At 40.1% G+C, this 8,827-nt stretch overlaps 3 protein-coding genes across 4 annotated transcripts in view; 2 read left to right on the top strand and 1 right to left on the bottom strand.

The window, feature by feature from the left end:
• The window catches only part of LOC107605011 (zinc finger protein 511), a gene marked incomplete in the record, with an annotated part of 3,794 nt that extends 1,789 nt beyond the window's left edge, over positions 1 to 2,005 (bottom strand). Inside the window, 3 exon segments of one of the 2 annotated variants that reach the window (XM_021104886.1) lie at positions 415 to 473; positions 1,503 to 1,661; positions 1,793 to 2,005. In XM_021104886.1, coding sequence (XP_020960545.1) covers positions 415 to 473; positions 1,503 to 1,634 — 191 coding nt within the window. 2 annotated transcript variants of the gene reach the window in all.
• LOC110263522 lies at positions 1,986 to 4,341 on the top strand. Its single transcript, XM_021104885.1, has 2 exons — positions 1,986 to 2,109; positions 2,218 to 4,341. The coding sequence occupies exon 2, from the start codon at positions 2,253 to 2,255 to the stop codon at positions 4,251 to 4,253; it is 2,001 nt and encodes a 666-aa protein (XP_020960544.1). The 5' UTR covers positions 1,986 to 2,109; positions 2,218 to 2,252; the 3' UTR covers positions 4,254 to 4,341.
• Positions 4,261 to 8,514, top strand: LOC107605009. Its single transcript, XM_016306743.2, has one exon. It carries the CDS (start codon positions 4,286 to 4,288, stop codon positions 8,399 to 8,401), a length of 4,116 nt encoding a protein of 1,371 aa, XP_016162229.1. The 5' UTR covers positions 4,261 to 4,285; the 3' UTR covers positions 8,402 to 8,514.

The following is an 8,827-nucleotide window of genomic DNA, read 5'->3' as shown; positions in this document are numbered from 1 at the left end:
AAAAATGACAGCTTCAATAAAATATTCAATAAATGACAGTTAACCACGATCTTATTGCAAAATGCATGTTCTTCAATAAAAGTAACGTATTGAGTTTAATACAAATAAAAACAGGAGGAGAAAAAAGGTAGAATTAAAAGGCAAGGAAAAATATTTAACACTGAGAAGCAAGTAAAGAACCACAAAGAACACAAAATACATCACTCGCTGCTCAAAAAAATGACTAGTTTCAGCTGCTTCTAATCACATATGTCATGCACATTGTTCTTCTTTCTTTTTTTTCTTTTTTTTTTTCACTACCTTTTATTTTTATTTTTTAGCAAATGGATGCTTTAATTAAAATTGGTACATGATGCCACATATTGTGAAACATAGGGAAGGAAAAACAAGTATAAGCACTTAAAGGATCAATACCTTCCATCTTGGATGCAATCCTCAAGTTGTTCATTCTCTTCCGTTAATTCCAACGCAACCTTTTAAATTAAAGACGAAAAACGAAAGAAAGAAAGAAAGAAAGAAAGAAAGAAAGAAAGAAAGAAAGAAAGAAAGAAAGAAGGAAAAGGAAATAAGAATTACAGTTCAAAACTTGGAACTCAAGTTCACAATCATAAATCATATGGACAAAAAACCTAGAGCACTGTTAAATAAATTCCAAAATTGTTATTTTAGAATAATAACTATTTCTTCTTTCGTATCCCTCATAATCTTATATGATCATTGTCAATGGCGAACACAAAAATGCTGATGAAATGGAAGCAGATAACATTGGGCAATGAAATTCTGTTAGCAATTAAAGAAAGCTTGATGCAAGCTCATCACTGCCTTACATGTAGCTACTACAATTACAACTCATATCTAATTGTCCAAGTGAAGTGCAAGTTCGATTCCCACTTGAAAGTCACCACCATTGATGAGAGCAAGGTGCTGGAAGATTATAGAAGTTCCAATGTTACTACATACACATGATTAACCGGCAAGCATGTGACACGTCAAAGAAGTTGGATTAACCCTATCAAATAACAGCTCATGTTTGAAAGTCAAGAAAACCGAATCAAGTGATGCACCACCATTTGACTTGATCGCCAATCCATATATAAAGGATTTGAAGATTCATGGTTTGATAAGTGAAGTTCATAAATTGACATGGGTTTAGATTAAGTCTCTTCACTTCCTCTCCCATTAAGAGAATTAATAGAAGGAAAAGTCTAGGGAGCCAGCAACTTTTATATTTTCTAGCCAGCATTTAACCATCAAAAGAAAAGTGAGTGATTTCTCACCATTGGATGTAATCTGCCATTAAAAACACTATTGATGACCAATTGATGGTTACAAAATACAAAAATTGCTGGCCCCTTAGCATTGTTGTCCCTCTTCCTAGTACGTTGTTATGTTATTGTTTAGAGAAAATTATATTGAGATCATCTGGCAAATAAATTGTGCGTTTTTAAACTTATAAGTTCAAATTTCCGAAAATGAAAAATAAGGGAGATGAGAGAGAGAACCTGTTTGGCTAGCAGTTCACGTTGGAGGTTGCCAGAAGCGAAGAAAGGAGAGTCAGGGTTGAACCTACGACGAAGGGGTTTCCAGAAGGAGAAGGATGTTAACTCAAGATTAGGGTCAACCTCCATGGCCATCGCTGCCTTTCTTCCTTTCCTTCTTCACTAACAACAAAAATCAATTCAATAATTCAATATATCACATGTATATGAGAAGAAATCGCATAGCAGAATCAGGGATTCAATCATTCTGGACTCATAACAGAATAGCACAGCGGCGAATTGAGGATGCCTACCTGAACTGACGCAACGGAAGCACCAAGACAGCGGCGTGCCGGCGATGACGCCGTGGAGACAGAGAGAAAGAGAGAAGAATCTCGACGAAGGCGACACTCGAGAACAGCGACGACGAGGAACTCCGGCAACTCGGCGAGAGCAGAAGAGAGGACCAGAGGCAGAGAGAACCCAGCCATCCAGGGTTTCAGTACAGAAAGGGGCGAATATGGGGCAAATCCCGGTTTACGGGTGCACCGGTTAATTTCGGGTTGGGCCTCCGTTTCATTTCTTTGAGTAAGACCCGTTAAGCCTTTTTTTTTGTCATGACCCGTTAAGCCTGAATATATCAAAAAGACAAAAAGGTATTACTTACGAACTATAGATGTGTTCGTTTGCTTTTTTTTTTTTTAAGAAAAATATAGATACACAATGTAACTTTTCTCTCCTTTCTTTGTGAAACACCTGATCTCAGCCACCGTCATGAGGGGCGGCTTTGTCCGTGGAGGACACTCACGGTCCCATGAACCTAGAAAATTCACTCGGAAAGAAAATGATCAAGTGCAACCGAACGTTAAGAAAGTCAGAACAGAGAGTGACGGATGTGAGTTCATAGGGGAAGAGCTGTTGGTTCCCAGGGAGGAAGATTGGATGGTGGGAGAGCAGGAGGGAGCACCAGCAACCAACCGTCCTCAGCGCTTGTTTGTTGATGCAGTCAAAGGAGGTAGAAGGCCATCGGCAGCAATGGAAGCAGAGGACCAAACCCAAGAATCTGATGATGTGGAAATGAATTCAGAAAAGGAGCACTCTGAAAGAAGCAAGACACAAGGCCAGAGTTCTAAGAACGTTGAGAAAGACACTCCTGAGATAAGAGTAGAGAAAACTGATGGAATCTGCAATGTAGTGATCAATGAAGCGGCCTTGAAACAGTTAAGACACCCATGGTGGGATACACTGATAGTGAAGTTGTTGGGTCGAAAAATCTCTTTGGCAGTGTTAACCAGGCGACTGGAGGCCATGTGGGGAAAACAAGGCAGTATAGAAGTTATTGATCTTGGAAATGACTTTTTCATTGTGAAGTTTTACTCCCAAGAAGATCTCGATTTTGCGCTAACAGGAGGCCCATGGAGAATCTTTGATCACTATCTCACGATTAGTTTTTGGAAGCCAAATTTCAATCCAATGGAAGCATCTATTGAATACACAGCAGCATGGGTGAGACTTCCAGGATTAGCGATTGAATATTACGAGACGAGTATGCTAGAGAGAATTGGTAACATTATAGGAAGAACTATAAAAGTAGATTCTAACACTGCTGATATATGCAGAGGAAAATTTGCCAGGCTGTGTGTGGAATTAGATCTCACAGCCCCCCTGGTTTCACATTATGCCATTAATGGGGTGAAGTATGTAGTGGAATATGAAGGCATACATAATATTTGCTTTTCTTGTGGAATGGTAGGGCATGAGAAGACCAACTGTCCCAAGAAAGTCCAAACCCAGAAAGCCCCAGAAAGCAATAATGGTGGAACTGAGAAAAATCAGGGTAGCCGAAGTGACAAGGGGGAAGGGGGTAAAATTGGAAATAATTGTGTGAATGAGGGCAAAAAAGTCTCAGAAAGAAATGAGGATGAATCCTACGGCCCGTGGATGGTCGTTCAGAGGACAACGCGTGGAAAGAAAACTGACAGGAATGCAGAGGCAGCAAGTAGTGGAGGAAATGGAGCGAGAGACAATCAGAACGTACAGGTTAGTGGGAGTACGAGGTTTGATGCTTTGCAAATGATAGAAAAGGAGAATTCAAATGATGAGAGAATAGCTGCCAATCATCACAGTAAGAGGAACCCCATGCCTAATAAGACAATTATCCAGTCCCCATTAGAGACAGCTAACCCGAAAAACAAACAGCCCAACCCAAGGCCCAATTTGGATAATCACACTAAAGCCCCAACTCTAGCTTTCCAACAAGAGATCACATCTGGCCCATCTTCTAGTAAGCCACAAAAGACCGATAAGGATAAGAATAAAGGAATATCAACTGAGTCCTCTAATGTTTCCCCAACTGTTAACCCAAGCTGTGAACCCAACTCTATGAATCCCACTACTACCAACACAAACAGACTACCCCTTGTTCCCAATAACCAGAGCAACAACGTCATCTCACAACCCCCATCCCCTTCTGATTCCTCTCGCACCATGAACAACATGGCCCCCAACATATGCTCCCAAGAAACAGTGATACCTGAAACTTTACCAATGGATGAGGATGTGGAGGCCGTGGAGAATCCTGAGCCAGAGCCACCAGATTTTAGCTCCTTAGAACCAGAGCTTATGATGGAGGCAGCCAGAAAGTATGAAGAATGTTGCCAAAAAGGATGTACTGGAGAAGACGACATAATGCAATTGGAAGGAGAGCATATCTGTGGAGCAAATATGGAAGCAGGACTCCCCGGAGAGGGGGGGATGTTGGAGCCCATGGTTTAATCTGGGGTAAGATCCTCTTGTCGTAGACTAAAATGATTTTTATGTCGTGGAATTGTAGAGGAGCGGCTAGCAAGGCCTTTAGTCGCACTCTTAGAGAATTAACCAAGGTGTATAAACCTGATTTAGTTATTCTTATGGAGACTAGATGTAGTGGTGATAATGCAAAAAAGGCTATCAGAAGTTTTGGGTTTGATTTTTATCATATAGAAGAGGCTCAGGGATACAGCGGAGGTATTTGGATTATGTGGAAAGATCCAAATTTGGACATAAGAGTTGTCCAATCCAGAATGCAATTTGTTCACATGACTATGAAAAATGGCTCTAATGAATCTTGGGCTCTAACGGCTGTGTATGCTAGCCCCCAAGAATCAAGGAGAAAGGAGTTATGGGCAGAGTTGAAGACTATAAGTGTCACCTTAACTGGAGGGTGGCTGGTAGTGGGAGATTTTAATGATATTGCTCACCCAACAGAGAAGAAAGGAGGTAGTAGAGTTGACATGGGTGCTTGTAAGAGATTTAAGAGTTGGATAGAAAGTTGTTCGCTCATTGATTTGGGGGCAGTAGGAGCCAGATTCACTTGGAGAGGTCCCCTGTGGGAGAACCTCGACAGAGTATTCAAAAGACTCGATCAAGCACTCTCTAATATTGACTGGGGTTTGATGTTCCCGGAAGCCAGAGTTGATGTGTTGGCCAGAAGAAATTCTGATCATCACCCGTTGCTGATCAATACAAAGCCTCAAGCTAATACGAGAATAGAAAAGCCTTTTCGCTATGAAGCCATGTGGAGTATGCACCCTGGACATAAGGAATTCATCAAACAGGCTTGGGAAAGCAACCAACCACTGACAACAGCGCTTAACGGGACAACGAGGCATCTGATAAAGTGGAACAAAGATGTGTTTGGACATGTTGGAAGGCAGAAGAGAAGACTTATTAACAGGATTGAAGGCATACAAAGAGCTTCCAGCTATGGGAAAAATCCATTCTTAGAAAAACTAGAGGCGAAGTTAAATGAAGAATTAGAAGACATTTTAGACAAGGAAGAAGTTTTATGGATGCAGAAGTCTAGAGATCTTTGGGTGGTGGATGGAGACCGCAATACCCGATACTACCACACTAGAACAGTGATTAGAAGAAGAAGGAATAAGATCTTGAAGTTGAAAGACCAACAAGGAGATTGGATCGAAAAAGATGAAGATTTGAAAAGACATGCCATTGATTTCTTCAAATGCTTATATGAGGAAGAGAATGAAACTGGTGGTGGCCTTGTGACTCAAAGCCAATATCCACCTTTGGAACCTAGCATCAAAGAGCAGATTTACAAAAAACCAGAGAAGAATGAAGTGAAATATGCAATTTTTAATATTGGTTCGCTGAAAGCGCCAGGACCGGACGGATATCCAGCCCTCTTCTTCAAAGAAAACTGGGATATTGTTAAGCAAAATGTTTTTGATTATATCCAAACTGTGTGGTTGAACCCAGACACAATAAGAGACAACAATGCAACCCTCATAACCCTTATCCCGAAAGTGAAACAGCCGGACTCAATCACCCTTTTTCGTCCCATTTCATTGTGCAATGTGACTTACAAGTGTGTATCGAAGATAATAGTAGAAAGGCTCAAACCGACCTTGAAGGATAGAATTTCTCCGTATCATTCAAGCTATGTTCCAGGGAGAAAAATCCATGATAACATATTGATTGCTAAAGAGATGACACACATTATGAAAAAGATGAAGGGGAGACGAGGATTCATGGCTATAAAATTTGATTTCGAGAAGGCCTACGATAGAGTTCGCTGGAGTTTCTTGAAGGAATGTCTAGACGGTTTCGATGTGGGAGCTCAATTAACAAATCTCATCATGGAATGTGTCTCTTCAGTGTCCTATAACTTGCTGTGGAATGGTGGGAAGACTGAGAGTTTCAGACCGACAAGGGGAATCAGACAAGGAGACCCCATCTCGCCTTACCTCTTTGTTATTGTCATGGATAAGCTCTCTCACTTGATTGAAGACCTTGTGGCTAGCGAGTCTTGGAAACCTATAAGTGTCGGAAGACAAGGACCGAAGATCTCCCACTTGCTCTTCGCAGATGACTTACTAGTGTTTGCGGAAGCAAACGAAGAACAGATACAGGTTGTGATGAATTGCATGAAGACCTTCTGTGAAGCATCAGGCTTAAAGATTAGTATTTTAAAAACATCGGTGGTGTTTTCATCAAATGTCAAAAAGGGAGAAAAAGAAGCAATTTGTAAAAAATGCAACTATCAGGAAAAATCATGTCTGGGTCGATACTTGGGAGCAATGCTAACAAATCACAGGAGAGGCAAGGACAAATTCAAAAATGTTGTAGAAAGGATGCAGAGTAAGTTGAAGGGCTGGAAAATGAATTGTTTGTCATTGGCGGGCAGGATTACTTTGACAAAATCGGTTCTTAGTCCGATGACCAATTTTGAAATGCAACATTCAAAACTGCCAAAAGGTCTTTGCAATGAATTAGAGAGAATGCAGAGAAGCTTTATTTGGGGAGAAGGGCCAGACCAGAAAAAGATTTATCATCTCAATTGGAACACCTTATGCCAACCGAAGCTACAAGGAGGTTTAGGAATGAGGAAGATCCAAACTATGAATGATGCTTTTTTGTTGAAATCAGTTTGGAGATTTATAAAAGAGCCTGAAGCGTTGTGGTCACAGGTGCTTATACACAAGTATAAGGAGGGTCCTTGCTTACAAAGCAAACCCACTGATTCTCCTTTTTGGAAAGACATTACAAAATTATGGCCTACTTTAAAAGAATACTGCTCAGTTGCTATTGGAGATGGCTCTACTACCTCCTTCTGGAATGATGTTTGGGTACAAAATGAAGGATACCTCAGCAGCAAAGCTCTCACACCCATTCCAGAGGAGCAAAAGAATTGGAAGGTAGTTGAATACACAAATGGCAGAGGCGAATGGGATTTAGAGAATCTCGTGGCTCTACTTCCCACAGAAGTCCTAAACAAAATTAGATCAATACCTCCACCAAAGGACAGTCAAGGTGAAGATAGAATAAGATGGAACCACACGGCAAATGGAGATTTCACAGTAGCTTTGGCCTACAGAATATTAATAAATCACTCATCCATGGAGACTAAAAGGATATGGAAAGTCATATGGAGGTGGAAAGGACCAGAGAGGATCAGAGTGTTTATGTGGCAAGCAGCACATGGAAGGCTCCTAACAGCAAGTAGAAAATCCCGCATGATGAGAACAGACCCAAACTGTCATAGATGTCATCGAATACTTGAGACTGGGTTACATGCTCTAAGAGATTGTCCATATGCAGCATCAATTTGGGTCGAGTTGGTTCAACCTAGTGCAATTGCAGTTTTCTTTGGAATGAATCTGGCTGAATGGTTAGACTTTAACCTCTCAAATCAGATCGGAAAATCATCAAATCACAACTGGATAGATGAATTCTTTGTAGCGTGTTGGAGAATATGGAAGTGGAGAAATCAAGACCTCTTCTCACAACAACAAGCTACAAGGCCAAGGAATGCGGTAACAATCATTAGGGACTCAGTGAGCAATTATAAAGAAGCAGTTAAGAAGAAGCTAATTAAAGGGGAATCTGAGAATATTCAAAACCGCCGGCAAGCCTGGGAACCACCACCCAGGGGTTGGGTGAAATTAAATACCGATGGATCAGTCAAAGAAGAAGCAAAGAAAGCGGGTTGCGGGGGACTTTTGAGAACGCAACAAGGGGAGTGGATTGGGGGTTTCACTGCAAACTTGGGATACTGCCAGATAACACAAGCAGAAATGTGGGCAGTTCTATATGGATTACAAATGGCATGGAATTTAGGAATGAGAAGGGTGATTGTGGAGATGGATGCCATAGAAGTTTTAAAAGAAATCAACACACACCAATCAACTAAAACAATAGATCCAATTCTAAGGGAAATAGAAGAGTACAAAGAACGTTCTTGGGAAATTAAGTTCCAGTATGCAAACAGAGAAACTAACCAATGTGCAGATTGGCTTGGAAAAATCAGCACTAACCATCAATATGGATTCAATTTCATTGATAATCCACCGGCGGACATAAAGCACTTGCTGCAAATAGATGCTGCAGAGATACAAACTTCTTGTAGTTTGATAAATTTGTAATTTTCTTTCTTTGGGCTTAGGCCCCTATGTTTACCAAAAAAAAAATAATGTGAATAATAGATATATCGAATGTGTGGATAGTTATTTTAATATTAAAATTTAGGTGAATAATTTAAAAGTATAATTGTTTTGATTTAATTGATAGTTATTCATATTGTTTAAAAAAATTATTAGTTATCTAGCATAACTTTTTTTTTAATATTGTGCCTTTTGTTTCTATTGTTTTATTTCATAAAATTTCAACAATACAAAATACTCAAAGTACAAATAAAACCGATTCTGAGTTTTCTGAAGGAAACGTTTTTGGAAAAAAACATTATTTTTCCTGCTTGTTGGGCATTGAGAAACCACCAAAAATATAAAAGAAAACCCAGCGGTACTTCCCTACTTGGTACCGAACAAAAATAAATTATAATCAAATTGGGT

Source organism: Arachis ipaensis, chromosome B06, assembly GCF_000816755.2.
Source record: "Arachis ipaensis cultivar K30076 chromosome B06, Araip1.1, whole genome shotgun sequence".
Lineage (NCBI taxonomy): Eukaryota > Viridiplantae > Streptophyta > Magnoliopsida > Fabales > Fabaceae > Arachis > Arachis ipaensis.
This window is presented reverse-complemented; position numbering and strand designations above follow the sequence as displayed.

Excerpts from the sequence above, each read along its gene's own strand:
- LOC110263522 (XM_021104885.1), top strand. The coding sequence starts at position 2,253 with ATGAGGGGCGGCTTTGTCCGTGGAGGACACTCACGGTCCCATGAACCT.
- LOC107605009 (XM_016306743.2), top strand. The coding sequence starts at position 4,286 with ATGATTTTTATGTCGTGGAATTGTAGAGGAGCGGCTAGCAAGGCCTTT.